This window comes from Rhinoraja longicauda, chromosome 35 (genome assembly GCF_053455715.1).
Source record: "Rhinoraja longicauda isolate Sanriku21f chromosome 35, sRhiLon1.1, whole genome shotgun sequence".
In the NCBI taxonomy this organism is placed as follows: Eukaryota; Metazoa; Chordata; class Chondrichthyes; order Rajiformes; family Arhynchobatidae; genus Rhinoraja; species Rhinoraja longicauda.
The window spans coordinates 21,276,801-21,301,700 of NC_135987.1; the positions used below are offsets into that span (position 1 = coordinate 21,276,801).

General features: G+C 46.4%; 1 protein-coding gene across 1 annotated transcript; it reads right to left on the reverse strand.

The window, feature by feature from the left end:
• Positions 1-3,850: 3,850 nt before the first annotated feature.
• Positions 3,851-23,312, reverse strand: pofut4 (protein O-fucosyltransferase 4). Its single transcript, XM_078428357.1, has 3 exons — positions 21,465-23,312; positions 17,688-18,313; positions 3,851-7,170 (listed from the first exon to the last, which is right to left on the reverse strand). Exons 1-3 carry the CDS (start codon positions 23,292-23,294, stop codon positions 7,026-7,028), a joined length of 2,601 nt encoding a protein of 866 aa, XP_078284483.1. The 5' UTR covers positions 23,295-23,312; the 3' UTR covers positions 3,851-7,025.
• Between the last annotated feature and the right edge of the window lie 1,588 nt (positions 23,313-24,900).

Sequence of the window (24,900 nt, forward strand, 5' to 3'; positions counted from 1 at the left end):
GCGGGACTGTCATATGTTGAAAGACTCGAGCGACTAGGTTTGTATACACTGGAATTTAGAAGGATGAGAGGGGATCTTATCGAAACGTATAAGATTATTAAGGGGTTGGACATGTTAGAGGCAGGAAACATGTTCCCAATGTTGGGGGAGTCCAGAACCAGGGGCCACAGTTTAAGAATAAGGGGTAGGCCATTTAGAACAGAGATGAGGAAAAACCTTTTTAGTCAGAGTTGTAAATCTGTGGAATTCTCTGCCTCAGAGGGCAGTGGAGGCCAATTCTCTGAATACATTCAAGAGAGAGCTAGATAGAGCTCTTAAGGATAGCGGAGTCAGGGGGTATGGGGAGAAGGCAGGAACGGGGTACTGATTGAGAATGATCAGCCATGATCACATTGAATGGTGGTGCTGGCTCGAAGGGCCGAATGGCCTACTCCTGCACCTATTGTCTATTGTCAATGTGATCATAGCTGATCATCCACAATCAGTACCCCATTCCAGCCTTCTCCCCAGATCCTTTGATTCTGCTAGCCCTAAAAGCTCTATCTAACTTTCTTTTAATTGATTGCAGCGAATCAGCCTCCACTGCCTTCTATCCAGAGATGCTGCCTGTCCCGCTGAGTTACTCCAGCACCTATCTTCGGTGTAAACCAGCATCTGTTGTTCCTTCCTGCACATTTAGTAAAAATTGTCCTTGATCATGCATCTTTGTTTGAAAGAAATAATGCTGAATTCAGGGAGAGAGTTCCTTGTGTAATTCTTAACAATTTGCTCGAAGATGTTCCAGGGACTAAATAGATGTTTTGCATTTAATGATCAACTTATCACAACTCTCAATCAAAACACATCACCTAAAATACTTTTGTGATGTAGTGGTTATCATTAAAATATCTCTGGAGCCATTTTGTGCCAAGTAAACTCCCTCCCTATGATGACCAGGGTCAGGAGCAACTTCTTCCCAGCTACCATCAGGCTCTTCAACACTGCGGGTGGCCGAATGATTATTCTAGGACTCAAGCTTGTCCCAGTATTGTCTATTGGCATCTATCTATCTATCTATATTATATTACTAAAACTCTGTGTCCGTGTGTATGTGTGTAGCATAACTTTTGTCACTCGCACAGCCAAAACGGTTTATTCAGGTGGAGCTCAGTGGAGAGTGGGAGAGAGAGTGGGAGTGTGAGTGTGAGAGTGAGTGTGAGTGTGTGTGAGAGAGAGAGAGAGGGAGAGGGAGAGAGAGAGAGAGAGAAAGATTGCCTTTAACCCAATAAATATATTTCAATCCGTAGGACATTAAAATTGTATGGCTCTGTTACAAGTTGGCATGATTTCTAACCAAGTAACATGACCTTACTGAGGCACTTTTAAATTGGATTCCAACCATGTATCTTAAATTAGTTGGCTAATTAAAGCGACTTTCTTCAACAGCTTCTGCTGTCTCTTCACACGTTTGATTCATATCTGAAATAAAGCACTCAGCACTCCATTTGAGTGCAATTTTTATCCCAAATTAGAGCTGGCAATATTGATTATTTCTAACTCTTCGAATGTTGAAAGCACAATGTTTTATCTTACCATTTCAATTACAATGTTATCTCTGCCAAAAGAAACCCTGTTGGGATACAGAGACGGTGGATTCAGCAAGATTCTTGTAAATTAACCAAATGATGGTTTGGGTTGATTTATGTTGTCACTTGTGCAGGGATAGAGTGAAATACTTGTGCTGCATGCAATCCATTCAAATCATTCTATACACGAGTTTCAGTTTAGAGATACAGCACATGAATAAGCCCTTCAGCCCACCGACCAGCGATCCCCGCACACTAACACTACCCTACATGCACTAGGGACAATTTACAATTATACCAAGCCAATTAACCTACAAACCTGCACGTCTTTGGAGTGTGGGAGGAAACTGGAGCGTCTAGAGAAAACCCATGCAGGTGACGGGGAGAGCGTACAAACAGCACCCAGTCAGGATCTCTGGCGCTGTAAGGCAGCAACTCTGCCGCTGCGCCACCATGCCGCCCATGACTACAATAGGTCCTCGTCTGGAACAGCACGCAGAGAGTTGCCATCTTCTGTCACCTTCTTACAACTTCAAAGACGTTTAAAAGTCCAATCTTGCCCCAGGTGAGATCTGCAGCTCCTTATTTCCTCACGTTAAGGCCAGGTGTGGTGACGGCACTGAATGGGTGAAGTAGGGGTGGAGCACTGCCTGTCCCCACCGCAAACTCACCTTCCGTACGTCGCCCCCACCAGCCGCCCCTCCACTTCCATGGGCCGAGATGGCCATGTTCTGCTTCCCAGGCTGATCGTGGAACCTTAGCTCGCTTGCCGAAGGTGCAGGAGGTGAGCGTTCACAACTGTCGATCTTCATGCAGGAGTAACAACAATGTGGCGTGTGGGCATCGCTGGGCAGCTCAACATATATTGCCTTGTAATGGGATGTTAACCGCACTATCTCAGTGGATAGTTGAGTTTCCAACATCATTGTTGTGGGTCAGGAGTCACAAAGACCTGATTTCCTTCCCTTAAAGCAATTGGAGACTTATTTTTAATTAACTACCTGATAGTTTCAGGGGTCACCATTTCCCATACTATCTGTTTATGATTGCAAGATACGATATGGAAACAAGCCAAAGACGTACAGGTATGTAGGTTAATTGGCTGGGTAAATGTTTTTAAAAAATTGTCCCTAGTGGGTGTCGGATAGTGTTAATGTACGGGGATCACTGGGCGGCACGGACTTGGTGGGCCGAAAAGGCCTGTTTCCGGCTGTATATATATATATGATATGAAGCCCTTCACCTTCGGGGCAGCCAACAGTGGCAAACTCGTTAATAGTTAAATTCGGTTTTGAAAGGCTCCATTTTTTAATACAGTCCAAGATGCTTAGTGTTGATAAGACTTAATTTCCTTTGAAATGTCACATCACGCAACTACTTTCATCTATATTAATCGCTGACAATAGGCCAGCTGGGCTTTCAATTGATATTGTTAAGAGTTGAAGGAAAAGTATTGATGCACAGTTTGAAACCGCTATTTAATAGAGTACAATAATTTGACTGGCTGTTTTCTTCTAAAGCACAGAAATGGCTGTACACTTCAAAAGCACGGAACATGTGGGTAAAATTCAAATGCACATTTTCCATTCCTAATTTGTTCAATCCCGTTGGCAGAATCTATTCCATTCTCCCTCCTTTAGAGATACAGTGTGGAGACAGGCCACTCGGCCCACTGAGTCCGTGCCGACCAGCGATTACCCCACACTCGCACTATCCTACACACGCTAGGGACAATTTATAATTTTACCAAAGCCAATTAACCTACAAACCTGTACGTCTTTGGAGTGTGGGAAGAAACTGGAGCACCCGAAGAAAACTCATGAGGTCACATGGAGAACATACAAACTCCGTAAAGACAGTACCCGTAGTCAGGATCAAACCCGGGTCTCTGGCGCTATAAGGCATTGCCTTAGCTGCACCACCCCACCCTTCTAAATTTAAATTACATCTGTTTGTACAATTTGTTAGTACAATTTGCCTTAACCACTCCACTTGGTAACGTGTTCCACAATTGAACAATATTTCCTCTGAATTTCTGGTCAGTTTCTCTATGGTAATCTTATTGTTGTGGTCCTTTTAACTGTAGAATTGAGTTTAACTCAGCGAATTTACCCAGAAGGTAGCTGTATAGGATGACGTATTCAAAATTCAGGAGGAATAAGCTGGGGAAATAATTGAGAAAATTATCATTCTAACTGATCGTAAAGAATCTGAGGAACAACATAATCTACTTCAGTAACATGCAATGAACTCATTTTTTGAATTATCATTTTTATTGATCTTGTATTCAGTGTTATCTGCATTTGGGAAATAACAACTCTCTTGCAGCTGCTATAATGTGACAGAAATAATACTGAGTCCTCAGGTCACTGGGAATGTGATCCTGATTTTGATGAGGTTTCCCACAAGTTCAGAACAAGCAAGTTATATCCAAATATAAATGAAGACAAGTGAAAAATAGGGCAGACAAAAATACAAAAATAAATTAACCAGATTCTGCCAAAACATTGTAGTCCTTCTGATTTCTCCTAGTAATACTGCTTTATTTATATCGGTGCAAAAAGACTCCAATAATATTTGCATTGCATTTCAGAAAATATGAGTAAAATCATACCAACTGCAGAATACTTAACGAGAATGGTTATATCTTTCTTCTACTTCTGCAATAACAGTTGGGCCATAGATATCTGGTGGGCCTTACATCCTATATTTAAATTTATAAACCCGGGCACAAACAAAATTAAGGAATTTCATAACTGTGGAAGAATTTATATTTTCCAAAGTCTGCTCTTTGATGTAAAGTTGGCAATTCATTAATTGAGCAGCCAAACCAAATACCACACACATAGTCGAATTGTGTCAGGTTCGCATTGGGTAACCAGTCCCTACAATATAATGATAAATACTAAAGACACATGTAACAATAAACTCCTTTTTGGGTTTCAGCAGCAGATTCTGTAAACAGCACTCCCTGGAGCCAACTGAGCCCGACTGATGTGCAGGAAAGCACAAAACAAAACTCCAAATCTTCCACTTTAACTTCCGAGAGTAGGTAGAGTTGAAAAGTACATGATACTCAAAAAATAACCAATGCCTACAATTACGAAGGACCAGGGAGAGAATTTGAAAGAATCCTCATGCATCTGTTTTAAACCCAAGGTAATAATGAACATTTCTGAATTGCACTGAAGGCACAAAGAATGAGTGACGTTCTTCCAGATGTTACCTCACCATGTAGGGAGTACAGATGTTACCTCACCATGTAGTGAGTACAGAGAAGTCGCACTCCACTGCTGCATTGACCCCTTTGTACAGCTCTTGGATGGCAACTAGGATCTATGCTGGAATCAATGGCTACAACACAGTCAACCAACACTTACTGTAGGAAGCATAGAAGTGAATGTACAGATTACTTCATGTGGATTTGAGATGCAAAATTTTCCCCACAGCAAAATACTTAATGGCCATTCTTTTCACCATTGTAGAATTTATAAATGTGCAAATTTCAAACAATAAAAGGTCAGACTGCCATTTTGACCATGGAAAGGCTCCATCAAGGGACTGATATCCTTTGTAAAATAATCCTATGTAGTGTTTTGAGCTCAACGGTACCGACTGCAAAAGGAATAACACTATTGCACAGATGCCAAGTTAATCATCTGCTGTAAATCTCATCCCCATGCACAAGTCAGGCAGGGGCACGTTTAGTGATTTAAATACCTCCTACACCCATATAACATTGGATCTTAAATTAACAGGTCTGCTATCCTCCAGATGCTTTCCCTGGTTGTCCAGGATAAAAGACGTGCATTTTGGTCAAAAATAGCTAAAATCAACAATGTACCTTTGTGATTTATGTGGTTCATAAAAACCATGCCTCAAGTGTACAATTGGTGCTGCATAGGAGCTCGGCGAAGCTTTGGCACGGACTGTAAAAGTTAAGGTAATTGAGCTCCTGACAGTATTCCAGCACAGACTTGGTCTCCCTCAGGCATCAATTAACCCCACTTCACCATTACCCCTGTCAGTCACTGCGAGGAAACCTGAGGCACTGAACCTCCCGTGACCAAAAGATAAATGAACAAGTAACCTTGAAAAGACAAAGGCAGCAACTGCAAGTTACACACAATGAATCCTCAGCAAAGGTAATCCCTGAAGTACTGAGACACATGCCATTCCTTCAAACTATCTTTGTGCATATATTTTATAATTTTCTTCTATGCCTTACTGCTAAATGAGAGTGTACGAGCCAGATATATTATTAGGCGGCTTACACCCCAGCGGTACAAATATTGACTTATCTAACTTCAAGTAACCCTTCCTTTCCCTCTCTCCATCCCTCCCCATCCTAGTTCTCCCATCAGTATGACTGTCCTCCTGATTAAATTCTTATCTTTGTATGCTTCGTTGTCACCTTCTCCCAGCTAACAATGATTTATTCTACATTTTCCTTGAGCCTCATCCCCTTTGATGTCTCGTTTTTCACACCTTACCCTTCCATTTCTCTGTCTCCCTCTCCCCTGACACTCAGTCTGAAGAAGGGCCTCGACCCGAGACGTCACCCATTCCTTATATCCAGATATGCTGCCTGTCCCGCTGAGTTATGCCAGCATTTTGTGTCTATCTTTGGTGTAAAGCAGCATTTGCAGTTCCTACACAGATATATTTTTTACCCTGATTGAGATGAATGATTAAGCAGTGCATTTCAAGATTGTTTTCTCTGGGATGCTGGAGGTTTGTCCTCAGCACAAAAAAAGGACACAAAGTGCTGGAGTAACTTAGCGGGTCAGGCAGCATCTCTGGAGAACATGGATAGGTGATGTTTCAGAGTGCTGGAGTAACAGCGGGTCAGGCAGCATCTCTGTACAACATGGATAGGTGATGTTTCACAGAGTGCTGGAGGAACTCAGCAGGTCAGGCAGCATCTCTGTTCAACACGGATAGGTGATAAGGGTCCTGATTGAAACATTTATTCAGACCCAAAACGTCGCCTATCTATGTTCTCCAGCGATGCTGGCTCACGCACTGAGCTACACCAGCACTTTGTGTTTTTAAGAGGATTACATCATTTATGTGCGTTTTGATTTATCTAGCCATTAGATTTCTTATCCTGGTTCGTCTGAGACTACACTTGGTCATGGCGTCACAGAACAGCTGGCAGAACAGAATTCAGCGGGAGTGAAGATGGCACAGAATCTGACCTCTGATCTGACTTCTGTATTACAAAATGGATGACGAAACACAAGTAAAAGTATAAAAAGCTGCCTATTTTTGGACAATTATAAACAGAATGAATACGTGACAATTTTTAAAAATATATAAAATTGTAAGAAATTGTTCTCAATGAAAATAGATCTATATATAAGTCAACATGATCGTTCAGTCACACATACTGGGTGGTGTATATCCTTTGCTTGTATGATTTTTAAGTAGGATTTGCAAATAGCTTTAATCCCAGCATTAATGTTTGCTCCTCTTCATCATCAATTGATGGACGTAATCCCAGAATTTACTCGCGTCGGATTCATTGCGGAGAATCATGGTAGCCAATGCTTCAGCTTGGTCAGCGCTCTGCCAGTAATCTTGCTGCCACATTTGTTTCCAACTGTTCCAAAACAAAAACAAACAATATTAGCAATTCGCCAGTAAATGGGAGAGGACGAACAAGAATATCGATCCCGCAGAAGCAATTGCAAGTTATAAAGTGAACACCCAACATTCAGGTAAACATTAAGGAATGGCACATCTGTAGAGCTGGTTCATTAAGGAATGGCACATCTGTGCACATCTGTAAACCTCCAGCATAGACCTCCAGCAGTTCTGACATTGGCCACGTTCTCATCTCCTTGTTATCATCGGGAAGGTCCAGGAGCCTGAAAACCGTGACCTCTAGTTTCAAGAACAGCTTCTTCCCAACAACCATCAGGTTGTTGAACACTACATAATACCAACCTCAGCAAGATATAATGGGATGAATTTAAAGCCACTTAGATTCTTCGATGATTAAACAATGAATTCTACACTTAAATCTCCAGAGAAGATTTGAATGCAAACCAGTAACTTACTGAAGTAGGTGTTTGAGATTTCAGGTTTTAGAAATGTGAATCATCAGCTTTATTACATTTAATGAAAATGTACATTAGTTTCAAACTTGGACATGAAGGATTGCTCTTTGTAAACAAGTTCCAACCACCTCCCAGTACCTCCCACTGACTGCACAATGTCAAAGCCAGGTTGAGGGGAGAACTGATAGAAGTATATAGAATTATGAGAGGCATAGACAGTCAGTACAGGGCATGTTTTATTTTACACAGAGGATGGTGGGTGCCTGGTACACTCAGCCAGGGATAGTGGTGGTGGAGGCAGATACTAATAATGGCATTTCAGTGGTTTTTAGATAGGCACATGGATATGAAGGGAATGGAGAGATATGGATCATGTGCAGGCAGAGGAGATTGGTTTACCATGGTATCATGCTTGGCACATACATTGTGGACTGAAGGGCCTGTTCCTGTGCTGTAGGGTTCTGTGTAAGTAGCAAGATTTTCTACGCCATAATGCTTTTGTCCAAAAAATAGACAAATACCATAACCGACCCAACCCATCATTTCATCCTTCTGCCCATGTGCTCCTACATCATCGAAAGGCATGGCAGTAACCACAGTGACTATGTTAGAGAGATCTGAAATACAGATCGTGATAAGCATTTGAATATTATAATATCATCTGAGCAATTTAAACTGAAATTAAATAAATTTAGAAATTTATAAAATTGGCAATGATTACATGAAACGATTGCTGAGAAAAAGTGCTGGAGTAACTCGGCTGGTCAGGTAGTAACTCGGCTGGTCAGGTAGTAACTCGGCTGGTCAGGTAGCCTCTCTGGAGAACATGGATAGGATCCTTCTTTAGACTGATGCTGCCCGGCATTTTGTGTCTTTTTGTTTAGGTAAACCAGCTCTGTAGTTCCTTGATAAGACACAAAAAGCTGGAGTAACTCATTGGGACAGGCAGTATCTCTGGCGAAGGAATGGGTGACATTTCGGGTCGAGGCCCTTTTCTCCATGGAAAAAACCCACCTGTTTTATCTCTAGATCCAAAGGCTTTTTTGTTGATTCTCAACTACCCTCATACAGAGAGCAAGGCATTCAGTCTCACCAGGCCAGGTCATAGTCACACTACACAGAAACTGCCCCTTCGCTCACTATGGCCATGCCAACCATCAAATGGCAAAAACGCATTCCGCATTATGTCTGCACAAGTCAATGAAATGTCATCAACTTGAAATCACTTCTCTCCACTGATTCTCCGTCAAAGGACCGTTTTGAATGTTAACTGATAACACTCTCACACTAACTTTCTTGAGATTTCAGCCTGCTCCTGACTTCAATTACAATCATCAGATAAATTACGTTTTGTCCCCTTTTTGGGCTATTTCACCATGACAATGGTTGGAAGTTGGAATAAGTTGCTGGACAGTTCACTTGTAAACACCCAACATCAAGATAGGAGTCAATTGCAATTCTGTGTAAAAAATGCTTTAATTTTAAATGTCAGATACTGACAAAGTGCAAACAAGACCAGATTCCCAAAAGAAACATGATTGTTCTACTGATGCTTCAGTATTATTGCAGGGCTCACTAAAGAGTTCACCTTGACTGCAAAACATGGGACAAACGTGGCGGCGGAAGTGGCGGCGCCTAACGGTTGCGGCTCGCTAGCAGTCTGTTCGTCTTTTTTCCTTTTTTTATGTTGTGTGTCGGTGTTGGGATGGTTTTTTTTTTTTTTTGGTTGTGTATGTGTGGGGGGTGGTGGTGTGGCTGGGGGGGTGGTGGTGTGGGTGGGGGGGTGGGGGAAACCTTTCTCTTTTAGGTCTCTTCCTCACGGCGCGGGGTGCGGCTCGGCCGCGCGGCCTTCCATCGCCCGGTGCGGCTCGGCCGCGGGACTTAACATCACCCGGTGCGGCTCGGCCGCTGGACTTAACAGTGCCCGGGCCGCGGGGCCTAACATCGCCCGGCGCGGCTCAGCCGCGGGACTTTTCATCGCTGGTGCGGCTCGGCCGCTGGACTTAACATCGCCCGGTGCGGCTTGGCCGCGGGGCCTTCCATCGCCCGGTGCGGCTCGGCCGCGGGACTTAGCTGCGCACGGCTCGGTCGCGGGGCCTTCCACCGCCCGGTTCGGCCGCGAGACATCTCAGCGCCCGGTGCGACTCGGCCGCGGGGACTTCCATCCCCTTGCGGGGACTGTGCGGGTCGGTCGGGGACGAGCTGTCTGTCCGTGGGCGTGGGGAAGAGAGTGGAAGTTTTGTTGCCTCCATCACAGTGAGGGGGTGTTTGGAGTCACTGTGATGGACGTTTGTGTTGGGGTTATGTGTCTTGTGTTCTTTTTTGTGTGTGACTGCTATGTAGTTTCGTTCGGTACCTTGGTACCGAATGACAAATAAAGCTCTGTTGTTGAACTGTTGAAAACCTTCAATTACAAGATAAATTACATACTTTTACTGCAGTCCTTGAAGAGGCCGATGTGTGTATATCTTGCATTCTGCCACCAGTTTCAGTATAACCAAGCTTCAGTTACATCAATTAGCAGTTATGACAGGGATGGTAGACAGAAACAAATCTGTCAAAAGTGGGAAAAAGTCATTAGTGATCTTTTGATCACTATGAGCTCTCAATGAGCTCTCAATTATCTTTTTCTTTACTTTTTTGATTTTTGACACCAAATTTTTGCTTTAATTTTTTTAAATGTGAAATAGCTCTGTTCGTAGTAAACCTACTGCAGATGCTGGTTTACCAAGGAAAGACACAAAATGCTTGAGTAACTCAACGGGTCAGGCGGCATCCACCAAGAACATGGATTGCGAAGTTTCAGTTCAAAACCCTTCTTCAGACCGAAGCCCTATTTAGTGTTAGCTTTGCAAACTGTGTATCTGGGCACTTTCCCTCTGATCCTTCTACTTCGTACCCATTAGATTTGTTCAGCCTTGATTCTAATCGCTCCATCATTAATGGTCATGTCTTCAGCTGCCAAGTCTTGCGGTGCATTCTTCCCTCGCCTGCTTTAAAAATCTTCCTGCAACCTATTAATTTGACAAGCTTTTAGTTTCCCATCTAAATATCTCCTTGCATAGTTTAATGTTAAACCGTGTTCTTATGAAGCTTTTTGGTGTACTTTGCGATACTAAAAGGGGTAACACTGATGGATGGTTTCTTAGTCCCTATTCTCATTCTTGATCCTGTAGTGCAATACTTCACACTAGGTTCAGTGGACATGGACCAAATGCAGGCAAATGGGACCAGCTTAGATGGGGCATCTTGGTTGGCATGGATGGTTTGGTCTGAAGGGCCTGTTTCTGTGATGCATGACTCTATTTGTTTAAGCTGGATCACATCTCCTAACACTGGCACAGTTAATGCTGCTTCTGCACAGATCCAACAACTTAGGTTCAATAAACAACACAAATTGATGGAGTAACTCAGTGAGTCAACCAGTGCCTTCGGAGAACATGGAAGGTCACCTGTCCATGTTCTCCATAGATGCTGCCTGACCTGCTTAGTTACTCCAGCACTGTGTGTCATTTTTGTAAACCAGCATCTGCAATTCCTTGTTTCTACTAAGCCGGCTTCAATCTTGTTCTCGGATACTCTTTGTTCTCCCGGTGATTTTCCCCCAGGTACTCTGGTTTCCTCTCGCATACCAGTCATGCTGGCTGGTTAGCTGTACATTTCCCCAAGTGTATAACAGTGGAATAATCAGCCATTGGAGGGGGGATGAGATTAATGGAAATGTTTGAGAAATGGCGTTGACTCAATAGTCCAAATGACCTTCACGTACTTTGGTGGGGATATCTAAGCAACACTTGCCCATTCTGAGATGATTTAATGCCCCCATTTTTTTGTTTTGTAGAAGTGATATTTTTTATATCACTTAAAATACATGACACCTGCTCTTTCGGAATAGTAAATTATCTCCTGAGAGACCAAGTGGAAAACTGACTCATATTTTTGAGAATGGATAATCATAAAAGGGTGAAATTTGTTGTTTTTATTGAGATGAATGCAAGGGTAGTGCATCTAAACAATGTCCTTGTATAATCTAGCTTTGCTTCCTAATTATATTACAGTATGTGAAATCCATCTTTCAAAGACGCAATGAGTCATTCACCATTCTATGGCGTAAGTCACAGAATTCATTTCCTATAGAAGCACCCTTTAGGGACTCCTAATGAAGACTGAAGGTATGATTTAATTAATTTGTAACAGTCAAGCCAATTTAGTTAATTAGCATCTTAATCGGAGTAAGTCTCTGTGAGTGGTATAGTTGCAAAGGAGACAGGAAGAGGGTTGGACATATCATATCATATCATATATATACAGCCGGAAACAGGCCTTTTCGGCCCTCCAAGTCCGTGCCGCCCAGCGATCCCCGTACATTAACACTATCCTACACCCACTAGGGACAATTTTTACATTTACCCAGCCAATTAACCTACATACCTGTACGTCTTTGGAGTGTGGGAGGAAACCGAAGATCTCGGAGAAAACCCACGCAGGTCACGGGGAGAACGTACAAACATGGAAGTACACAGAATGTGCAGCATGGTTACAGGCCATTCAGCCCCTCTATTTTATGTTAGTGTTTACGTTTCTTCCCAGCTAACTCTTGTTCATCTAACCCAAAAGGTATTCCTTCCATTTCCTTCTCCCTCGTGTTTATTCAGCTTCCCGTTTCATGATTTTGAGCTTCTCACTTCCATTAGTGAGTTCACCAATCTCTGGCTCAAGACCTGTCTCATGGATTTTCTATGTTCATGAAGCCCTCTATTGGTCTTGTTGAAACGTATAGCCTCATACCCATGTCATCACATTTTATTTGCCAATTAGTCATCAATTCTGCAAGTGATAAATATCTTCTTGTACCTTATTGGACTTCCTCAAAATTATCTACCCCTTCAATTTAGTGTTATTCACAGTAAACGGAAACTGACATTGGTCCCATCACCAATCCTTGCAGGATGTCACTTTGAGACTGATTAATTGCCCATATCCCCAAATCTTGTCTGTTTGCTTCATAGTCTAGCTGCCTTGCTACATTCTGCACAGTGGCGTAGCCTGTAGAGCTGCTGCCTCAGTGCCAGAGACCCGGGTTTGATCCTGACCGTGGGTGCTGTCTGTGTGGAGTTTGCACATTCTCCCAGTGTCCACATGGGTCTCCACCCACATCCAAAAGACATGCAGGTTTGTAGATTAATTGGCTTGTGCAAATTGCCCCTAGTATGTATGGAGTGGATGTGAAAGTGGGACAACACAGAAGTCATTTGCACAGATGATCAATAGTCAGCAAGGATTCAGTGGGCCAAAGGGCTTGTATCCACCCTGTACCTTTCAATTAATTCAATCAAAGATCTGATTATCTACAGTGAAATCTGCACAATGGCAGCACAGAAGCGAGTTGGAAATTATTTCTGACTTTAATTCTGTTAAGTCTCTTTTCGAAAAGCCTACACAGTCACACAATTTTTTTTGGAGAAAGGCAATGTTAATGTGCCCTTGAATCATGATAACAGGGAGGCTTTATGAATTGAACAGAAAACGGAAATATTAAGCACAAGGAATGTACTTGATAATTTTTAGATGGAAAGAACAATTTATTTAATGGCTGTTTTAAAGAAATGAAATGTGGCTGGCCTAAATGATGGGTCGATCCATGAAAATGTCGGAATTCCAAAATTATCAGCTGTAAGCCTGTAAATACAGATAACCTCGTTTGACCATACAATCTAATCAAGAAATCACAAATGTTTAATCAAAAGGAAAAGCTTTCTACACACAATTAATTCTACAGCAGTCCCGTATTGTTAAAGGACATTTGGTCAGATAGATGGATGGAAAGGGTTTTCAGGGCGATGGACCAAATGCAGGCAAATGAGAATAGGATGGCATACTGGAGCAGTGGTAGAGTAGGATGGCATACTGGAGCAGTGGTAGAGTAGGATGGCATACTGGAGCAGTGGTAGAGTAGGATGGCATACTGGAGCAGTGGTAGAGTAGGATGGCATACTGGAGCAGTGGTAGAGTAGGATGGCATACTGGAGCAGTGGTAGAGTAGGATGGCATACTGGAGCAGTGGTAGAGTAGGATGGCATACTGGAGCAGTGGTAGAGTAGAATGGCATACTGGAGCAGTGGTAGAGTAGGATGGCATACTGGAGCAGTGGTAGAGTAGGATGGCATACTGGAGCAGTGGTAGAGTAGGATGGCATACTGGTGCAGTGGTAGAGGTGCTGCCTCACAGCTCCAGAGACCCAGGTTCCATCCCGACTAGGGGTGCTGTCTGTACGGAGTTTGTACATTCTCCCCGTGACCCTGTGAGTTTTCTCCAAGATCTTCGGTCCCCCCCACCTCCCCAGACGTACAGGTTTGTAGGTTAATTGGCTTGGTATAAATGTAAATTGTTCCAAGGCTGTGTCAGATAGTGTTAATGCGTGGGAATGGCTGGTCGGCGTGGACTCAGTGGGCCGAAGGGCCTGTTTCTATGCTGTACTGCTCTATGACTTACATATTTTTACAGTCGTAGCATTAGCTACTTTATTGATAATAGAAAAATCTACCTGCACTCCAACTTCCTTTTATATATATCTTGGTATTGTTTCAATTAAATCCCTACATTCTGACTTCCAACTTAAGACTTGGATTTATATGATGCTTTTCAAAAGAAATAGGATGTATAAAGGTACCCCAGTCACACACATCTCCAACTAAAATACTTCAGAGGCAGAAAGGAAATACAAAGGTTGAGTAGATTGGACAGCAAACGACCACAGCCTGCAGCAAAACATACTCTGCTCAGCGTCTAGCTATAAATGATCAAATACAGCATTTCAGAACTATTCAAGCCTTACCACTCATTCATCCCTTCTGACCAAAATCAAAACACTTTCATCTTAATTCTCACGTCCTCTTGATAAAACATAAACAGGCTCTGCGTTAAAACTTTGGTCTTTTCCAACACTAAGGGCCTTCAACTAGGTTCCTGAAGGTTACATTGATGATAACTGAACATTGATCTTGAGGACCTTTTACTGAAACCCTTTATCCTCTTTAACTATCCCATAAACCTGACATCTGTCGATGGAGCATCGCTGTACTCAGTTACTTGCAGTCTGCCAATTACATCTTTGACCATTATTCAACCCAAAGGTTCCACTTTTGGCATTTGAACAGTTCTGGGCTAGTTTCCAATTCAGTGACCTTTAGTTACAACTTTAAGCAGTAGCCGACCACAATTCTGACACAGAAAATCGATCAATTCCTTTCTTCCCTGCATTTCCAAGCACTTTTTGCAGATATTGCTTTAATCAAGCTTTAACATGGAATGCTTTCGGAAGGTCTTTGGTTTGCCATGCATTTGTTATTCTGCACTTTAGTTCGGTACACCATTGAAAGTGATTGACTACCAGTGAAACATTCCTGGGTTATTCACCTTGCACTAAGTGCAACATCAGTGCTGGATCTCACAGAACTCCATCTCAATTTGTTGCATTTGATTCATTTCACTCAGCTGAGAGATTTTGAGAATTGATCCCTTCTGATTATCAAACAATGAAACTAAACAATCCCAAAGATAATTAGGATCTTACTCTACAATCAGAAGTCAATGGGCAGAAAAAATCCAGCTTTGATGTACCAGTGACAAACTGCAATCACTAACGTATCAAAATAATAATAATAATAATAATAATAATATTCATTTATTGTCATTGCAACGAGTACAACGAAATTAAAAAATAGCCAATCCTGACGGTGCGTACAAACATATATGCAATAAATGCAAAAACAAATAAATACATAAATACAATTAAATACAATTATATTAAGTACAAGATTTTTTAACGGTGTTGCCTAGTGCAAAGGTAGTGTTCAGTTCTCGTATGGCCCTGGGGTAAAAACTGTTCTTAAGTCTGTTTGTTCGGGATTTGATCGACCTGAAACGTCGACCAGAGGGCAGATGAACAAACAGACGGTGGCCGGGGTGGGATGGATCTTTTATTATTTTGCCTGCTCTACTGAGGCAGCGTAGTCTGAACAGGTGCTCCAGGGAGGGCAGTGAGCAGCCGATGATCTTCTGGGCCGTCGTGATGACCCTCTGAAGGGCCTTCCTGTCCTTTTCTGAGCAGCTGGCATACCATGTGGTTATACAGTATGCCAGCACACTCTCGATGGAGCAGCGATAGAAGGACAACATGAGCTTCTCCTGCAGGTTGGTTTTCCTGAGGATCCTCAGGAAGTGGAGTCTCTGCTGTGCCTTCTTTACTGTGGTGATGGTGTTGGTAGACCAGGTAAGATCCTCTGCGATGTGCGTACCCAGGAACCTGAAAGCTGGTACCCTTTCCACACAGACCCCATTGATGTAGAGTGGGTCGTAATCTCCACTGGTTTTTCTAAAGTCAAGTGAGCTATTGGTCATCAATTTCCCACAATAACCCCTACCAACTTCTACAAGTGCATCGTAGAATGCATTTTATCAGGATGCATCACAGCATGGTCTGGGAACAGCTCCATCCAAGACCGCAAGAAACCAATTGTAGCCCAGACCATAATAATAATAATACATTTAATTTATATAGCACTTTTCTGGAAACTCAAAGACGCTTTACAGAGTAAGTAAAACATAAAAATAAATAAATAAACAAAAGATTTATCCATGACGCAAACCAACATCCCTTCCATTGATTCTTCACGCTACCTCAGCAGCCACCAGCATAATCAAAGACCAGCCTCACCCCGGTCAAGATCAATGTTCAGTTATCGTCAATGATATCTCTGATCTGGGGCGATACCCCTTCCCTTGTTTGGAATGTCTCAGGACAATTCAAGGTCTGAAGAAGGGTCTCGACCCGAAACGTCACCCATTCCTTCTCTCCAGAGATGCTGCCTGTCCCGCTGAGTTACACCAGCATTTTATATCTACCTTCAGGGCAATTCAATCTTGGCAAGGAGACTCTGATCCGGGTTTAGCCTATGTGTGATGGGCTTTACTCAACACAATAATCTTTACATTTCCAGTCGGACGTCTATGCAGACTTCCTGCATGACATTTTGCTATTGTTGCAGGCCACATAGTAGAAACATAGTGCAATGTGACCCAGTTTCTAAGCCTGTTTATTTTTAACATTGAATTCTTGTTTATTTTTAACATTGAACTCTATCTGAATACAGAATCTAATTACTCCACAATAGGATGATGCACTGTGGCTGTCTCACACCTGGTATGTAGCAGCGTACAAACTCCGCAACGGTTACTGCGCACAAAAGTGCAGATACAAAATTGCATGCTACAATGGAAAGAAGTTGCGATTTTCAAATGTAGCATTAGCCACATGCTCAGGTTGCAGGGAATATTAACTTGCGACACATGCACATCTGTGCACGACTTGACTGTATTCACCTAAAGTCATTTCTTTGACATTTGAGCATGCAGACAAAAGATTTTTACTGTACCTTGGTACACGTGGCAATAATAAACTACTTCCATTGACTCTATTTACACCTCACTTGCCTCGGCAAGGCCACTAGCATAATCAAAGACACTCCCCCCCTCACCCATCAACAGGAGGTACAGAAGTGTGAAAACGCACACCTCCTGATTCAGGAACAGCTTCTTTCAGCTGTTATCTGGCAACTGAACCATCCTATCAACTAGAGAGCGGCCCTGAGCTCCCATCTACCTCACTGGAGACCCTCAGACTATCTTTAATCAGTCTGAAGGGTCTCAACCCAAAACGTCCATCAGTCTGAAGAAGGGTCTCGACCCAAAACGTCACCCATTCCTTCTCTCTAGAGATGCTACCTGTGCCTGTCCCGCTGAGTTACTCCAGCATTTTGTGTCTATCTTCGATTGCATCTACAGTTCTTTCTTACATATCTTTAATGGGACGTTACTGGACTTTGTCTTGCACTAAACGTTATACTCATTATCACGTATCTGTACACTGTGGACGGCTCGATTGTAATCATGTATAGTCTGTCTGCTGGCTGGTTAGCACGCAACAAAAGCTTTTCACCGTACCTCAGTACACGTGACAATAAACGAAACTAAACTTGAGAGCATGCCAGTGATGTACCTGTCATTGTCAGGGATGTCATCAAAGCTTCCAAACCCAGGCTCTGGGACAGGGCATCCCAAGTGATTGTAGGCAGCCATCTTGGGGGCTGGTGGTGGGAATTTATCAGGTTGCTCCTGGTGAGCCTTCTCCGCCCGCAGGCGCTTATTCTCCTGATCGCAAACATAGCATTCAAATCCGTTTAAATAGTTGGGCTTGTTAAAGTCATTCACACCCCACTCCCGCTTCTCCAAACTCTCCACCAGAAGAGTGTTGGTGATGCCACCTGGCTTTTTGTACTCCAGATACTTCATGTACTCCTCGTCATTCTGATCCAGGTAATTGATATAGTCTGCCAGGTCTTTGGGAGATTTGAAGTCGTCGATCAGAATGACAGAGCGGGAGTTGGGCAGCCAGTCCTGCACCACTGGGGAGCCGCGGTATATTGGCACCACTCCCAAGTGCATGGGCCGCCACAGTTTCTCAGTCATGTAGTCATCACAGATCGCATTCTCCATGGCAAGGTGAAACTTGTACTTGCTGATGAAATCCATGAACTCTGGGTCTTCTGTGGTAGCTGTCAGCGTGTCCACCAGCCGCTCAGTGGGCAGCTCTTTGTTCTGCAGGCACTGGCCATACGAGTCAATCTGGGGGTGAGAGAGAGACGGACAGAAAACTAAACACTGCTCAAAGTCTGTCGTGGCAGAAGCTTAACAACAACCATTTGCATTACCTGGCCAAAGACGCAAACTGCTGGGCAGATTTTAAGAAAATGTTAATGGCAGGACAGGATAAAAATAATGCTTCTATTTTCTTTTCATTTGGGAAGACAGATTGAGGCAATTTGAGGACAAGCTACAATTTAAGGACAAGCAGCAATTTAAATGATGGCATATAACGTGCCACCACATAGCACCATAAACATGGCAATCAACTCAGCTGCATTACAGGATTCAATTTGCTCACCATTTGAGAAGCCACAGCTAATTTGGAACAATTGATCTTAGTCGCTTACAAAGCTGCAAACAAAATGATTATAAATGTCAAAATGTTTATTTAGATTTTAACCCATTCAGATTCCTAACTCAGCAATCAGAAAAGAGGTAGAAAATGGGGCAGCCAGTTTTTACACAACAAGCTCCCACAAACACGAACATGATAACCATCAGGTTTACTGAGTGAGAGGCAGATGTTGTCGAGGGCATCAGGGATAACAACTCTGGCTGGCTGTCTTTAAAACTAGTGCCAGGGAATTTGAAAACATGGGGTTCATGAAGGAATAGTTCAGATTCAGAGTAGTTTATTAGCACATACACCAGGGTCCAATGACATTCCTTGTTCGCATGAAGTTCACTGAGAAAACTGTATATGGCAATGATAGATAAATACAACAATTAATCCAAAACAGCAGAATGGTGCAAAGATTGTTGTGCAATCTGAAGAAAATGCAATAACAGAATAAATTAATGAGGTTGAGTTAAGATTATGTGGCAACATCTTAGTAAGAGGGTGTGAAAGAGGTGATTGGTTCAGCAGTCTGATAGCCAAAGGAGTTGTAGAATCCTGGAGCATGGAAACAGGCCCTTCAGCCCCTTGCCCATGCTAACCAACATGTCCCATCTACACGTCTCACCTGCCTGCGTTTGGCCCATATATCCCTCTAAACCTGTCTCACCCATGTACATTATTTTTTATTTTCAGACATCGGGGCTTTCAAGTTTCTGTTTTTTTCTCCAAGGAGGTAGAAGAGAGCAGAAAGAAAGGCAATTTTGACAATGTTGGTGTCATCTTCATGCAATGCACCGTGAAGGTGGACTGGATAGAAGGCGATGAGCCTGTGATGGACAGGGCTGTGTCCACCACTCTCCTCACACTGGCTGTAGTAAAGAGGAGAAAGTTGGAAGAGAGGTGGGGACAGGAGAAAGCCTAGCACATGACAGGTGGATGAAGGCAATGAGGTACGATAACGTACCAACGCAACTACAAATGCACAAACACAAATTAGACATAAACTGCACATAAAATTCAAAAAGAAAAAAGACTGTGCATACAAACAGGACATTAATGTAAACCACAACTGGAAACAAAACGTCCAGAATGGTGCAGGGGTTGGGCTGAATGTTCTCTTGTGGAGGCAGGAAGAGGGGTGCGTGGGTTGAGGTGGGACTAGGGTTGTGCAAATCAATCAGAAAATGAATTTGAAGTTCAAAGGAAACTCGACACCATTAATAGTTTCTTCAGCAGCAATAATGTGAGCAATATTTCCAGTGCAGTGCTGGGCATCAGCAGCAGACTGTACCTGCTGTTGGCTCAATTCTGTGAGTGTTCCTGCTTTCCCATGGACCTACACTGCCCCCTGCTGTAACACCTAGAGTGATATTTTGCACAAATCTAAGGCATTTGTTCATTCCTCTCTTTGTCCCCACTTTGTAAATATACTGATTGGATTTCTACATCTTTGAGTGAATTTGTTCCAAACTCTGAAATGGAATGAGAAAGCAATGCTCAGCACACTCAGGTAATTCAAATTTTCCTTGTACTTTCCTTTTGTTTGAAAATCAAACTAGTTTAGTTTAGAGATGCAGCAGGGAAACAGGCCCTTCTGCCCATCGTGTCCACTCCGATCACTGATCACTGTTCTATGTTATCGCACTTTGTCATCCACATACAGAGGCCAATCAACCTGTGCTTGGTGGTCCCGAAGTAGAGGTGGTCGAAAGCTTCAAGTTTCTCAGAGTAAATATCCCCAGTAACTTGTCTTGGACCACGGCAAACAAAGCACACCAACGCCTGCTTCCTTGGTAGGCTCAGGAAGTTCGGCACGTCCCCAACAACTCTCACCAACTCCCACAGATGCGTTGTAGAAAGTATTTTTTCGGAATGCATCACAAGCACGGTTTGGGAACAGCTCCATCCATGACCGCAAGAATGTGCAGAGAATCGTGGACACCTCAGACCACCACACAAACCAACCTCCCTTCCATCGACTCCATCTACACTTCACGCTGCCTTGGCAAGACCACCAGCATAATCGCCCGGTGGGCCTGTTTCCGCGAGGTATGACTCTGTGTCTGAACACGCCCCTGCACTTCATTAATACATAGGTCCAGCCCCTTTCGTTAACCTGCAAACCCACCCTTCATTAACAGGCAGACCCTGCCTCCTCTATTAATAGACAGACCCCACCTCTCATCACAACACACACCTGACCGGCACCATTAACATGCAATATCATACATGCCCTGCCAACACTGCACCACTAACATAGATACTCCCCCCCATTAACCCACCCCACCTTTAACATGCACACCCCACCCGCACTATTAACATGCACACCCCACCCGCACTATTAACATGCACACCCCACCCACACCATTAACATGCACACCCCACCCACACCATTAACACGCACACCCCACCCACACCATCACCATTAACATGCACACCCCACCTGCACTATTAACATGCACACCCCACCCACCATTAACATGCACACCCCACCCACACCATTAACATGCACACCCCACCTGCACTATTAACATGCACACCCCACCCACACCATTAACATGCACACCCCACCCACACCATTAACATGCACACCCCACCCACACCATTAACATGCACACCCCACCCACACCATTAACATGCACACCCCACCCACACCATTAACATGCACACCCCACCCACACCATTAACATGCACACCCCACCCACACCATTAACATGCCTGCAATATCATACATGGCCCGCATTTTTGTGTGTACATTTGATTTAAACTAACACCTGGAGCTGAGCCTACCTGTAGGTGCTGCATGAGCTGGCGGACATAGCGGTCGCGGTCGGCGGCCACCTGGCAGTGTGATTGCAGGTAGAGGACGGGGGCAAGGCCGCGGCTGCGGGCCTGCTGCTTGCGGCCGAGGGAGAGCGGTGGCGGGCGGCGGAGGTAGGGCAGGCCGGGCAGCCACTGCAGGGAGAGCGGGTAGTCGGAGTGCCTGCGGAAGGTGGCCGTGTAGTTGAAGAGGCGGATGGCGGCGGCGTGGGCCAGCAGGTAGTTGTTCATGGGCGACTCCTCGTGGAACAGCGCCCAGGCCTGGCGGGCGGCCCGCGGCAGCGGCGCCTCGTAGGCGCGGAGCTCGGTGCCGTACACGATGATGGCGGCGGCCCGGCCCCGGTGGCGGCGGCGGCGACTCGACACGCATGGCCCGGCCCCGCACTCGATGCGCTGTGTGTGGCGGGGTAGGTGTGGGAACAGCTGGCCGCTCCACCACACCAGCAACGGCGGCTCCTCCTCCGGCACCGGCGGCACCACAGGCCCAGGCTCCGCTACCCCAGGCTGGGCCTCTACTCCGGGCCCAGGCTCCGCTACCCCAGGCTGGGCCTCTACTCCGGGCCCAGGCTCCGCTACCCCAGGCTGGGCCTCTACCCCGGGCCCAGGCTCCGCTACCCCAGGCTGGGCCTCTACTCCGGGCCCAGGCTCCGCTACCCCAGGCTGGGCCTCTACTCCGGGCCCAGGCCCAGGCTCCGCTACCCCAGGCTGGGCCTCTACTCCGGGCCCAGGCTCCGCTCCCCCAGGCTGGGCCTCTACTCCGGGCCCAGGCCCAGGCTCCGCTACCCCAGGCTGGGCCTCTACCCCGGGCCCAGGCACCGCTACCCCAGGCTGGGCCTCTACCCCGGGCCCAGGCACCGCTACCCCAGGCTGGGCCCCTACTCCGGGCCCAGGCACCGCTACCCCAGGCTGGGCCTCTACCCCGGGCCCAGGCTCCGCTGCCCCAGGCTGGGCCTCTACCGCGGGCCCAGGCTCCGCTACCCCAGGCTGGGCCTCTACCCCGGGCCCAGGCCCAGGCTCCGCTACCCCAGGCTGGGCCTCTACCCCGGGCCCAGGCTCCGCTGCCCCAGGCTGGGCCTCTACCCCGGGCCCAGGCTCCGCTACCCCAGGCTGGGCCTCTACCCCGGGCCCAGGCTCCGCTGCCCCAGGCTGGGCCTCTACCCCGGGCCCAGGCTCCGCTCCCCCAGGCTGGGCCTCTACCCCGGGCCCAGGCTCCGCTCCCCCAGGCTGGGCCTCTACCCCGGGCCCAGGCTCCGCTACCCCAGGCTGGGCCTCTACTCCGGGCCCAGGCTCCGCTACCCCAGGCTGGGCCTCTACTCCGGGCCCAGGCTCCGCTCCCCCAGGCTGGGCCTCTACTCCGGGCCCAGGCTCCGCTCCCTCACGGCGGGGCTGGGCCACAACCCCGGGCCCAGGCTCCGCTCCCCCAGGCTGGGCCTCTACCCCGGCCCCTGCTCCCCCATGGTAGTGCTGGGCCTCTACCCCGGGCCCCGGCTCCGCTCCGGCCCCACCTCCCCGGGCCCCGGTCACTCCCCCGGCTCCGGCCTCTACCCCGGGCCCCAGCTCCGCTCCGGCCCCACCTCCCCGGGCCCCGGTCACTCCCCCGGCTCCGGCCGCCGCCGCTGCCCGCCCGTCCCCCTCACGCCGGGCCCCGCTCACCCCGAACTGGAACTGGGTGAGCACGGATGCGGGCTGGAACACGCCAGCCTCGGCCTCTGCCCGGGCCTCGGCCTCTCCCCCAGCCCCCGCCGCCAGCAGCAACACCAGCAGCAGCGGCCAGAGGCGCAGCACCGCGGGCGCCGCCATTGCCCGGCCCGGCCCGGCACCGCGCGACACTTCACCGCGCCACACTTTACGGGAGAAGGGCAGCGGCCGCCACACACATTTGACGGCAGAAGGTCGAGGTGCAGCCTCAATGGACACAACATTAGGAGCAACTTCAAGTACCCCTTGCATTCCCTCTCTCTTCCCTCGCACATCATGCATGGAATAGTCTTCACCCTACTATAGTCTTCTTCTCCTTCTGTCGTATGTCTTTTAGACCTGCAGCTCCGTTGAGGCGAGCCAGGCCAAGGTGTCATCGTCCAGGTCAATCAGACCTCGTTCACCATTCGGTGGGCGGTATTTGGGGCAACTGGTGACTATGTGCTCCACTGTATGTGTTGGGTCCCCACAAGCGCAGGAGGCACTGTCCACGAGACCCCACCTCTTCATCGCCACTCCATAACGTCCGACGCCTGTCCTCAAGCGATTGAGGGTTATCCACTGCTTTCGGAGCAGGGCAAAACACCCTACTATAATTACTCAACTAGACGCAACTACATTCAAGGTAGCTCTTCTCCTCCAAGAAGCCCTTCTTGCTGAAGTCCATACCCCACTTTTAGGCTTAGGCCCCCCCCTCGGTCATGGCTGACCATGCATGGGTGATGCATCCTAGTTGGCTGCTTGCTCCACACCTCGGCTAGAGCAGCGTCGCTTGTGGCTGAAGAGACCAATGCGGGAGTGACTCTCTGTGGCAAAGGTCACATTTGTGTGTGTGGTCTGTTGAAGTTGCTGCGCTCCTTTCTGCGTGCCCGCTTGTCTGTCGCTGCGTTCATCAGTTTCTCTTTCCCTGTTTTGAGATGTTGGTTCAGGGTACCTCTCCACCTCGTACGGTCAGCTGTAAGGCTCTCCCAGGACTCCACATCGATGTCGAGCACCTTCAAATCTCTCTTGCAGACATCCTTGTAATGTAGCTGGGGGCGGCCGATGGTTCTCCTCCCAGATGCCAGCACTCCATAGAGGATGCCTTTTGGAATATGGCCATCCTCCATGCAGTGGACATGGCCCGGCCACCGCAGCCTGCGCTGTCTGAGTGGAGTGTACATACTCGGAAGGCCAGCGCAAGACAGAATCGCGGTGTTGGACACTCTGTCTTGCCAGGATATACCCAGGATACGGCAGATGCTTCCAAGGTGGAAGGTATTGAGTCTTCTCTCCAGTCTGGCACATGTAGTCCAAGTCCACCACCATACTCCACCACCTCCAGTTTAAATTGCATGTGGAATATTTTGGAGGACCAAGAGCCAAGGCAAGAAGATGGTGAGGTTTGTGCACTGACATTTAAAGGTATACCGATGATGGACACAAGGTGCTATTATGCAAGAGGCCACCAGAGGGAAACAGTACCATGCAGGATGCGAGACTCACTCCAAGTACAAAGAAAATCTGCAAGTTGTCGGGACAAAGTCAAGACATATAAGATAATTAGGGGATTGGACACATTAGAGGCAGATAACATGTTCCCAATGTTGGGGGAGTCCAGAACAAGGGGCCACAGTTTGAGAATAAGGGGTAGGCCATTTAGAACGGAGATGAGGAAGAACTTTTTCAGTCAGAGGGTGGTGAAGGTGTGGAATTCTCTGCCTCAGAA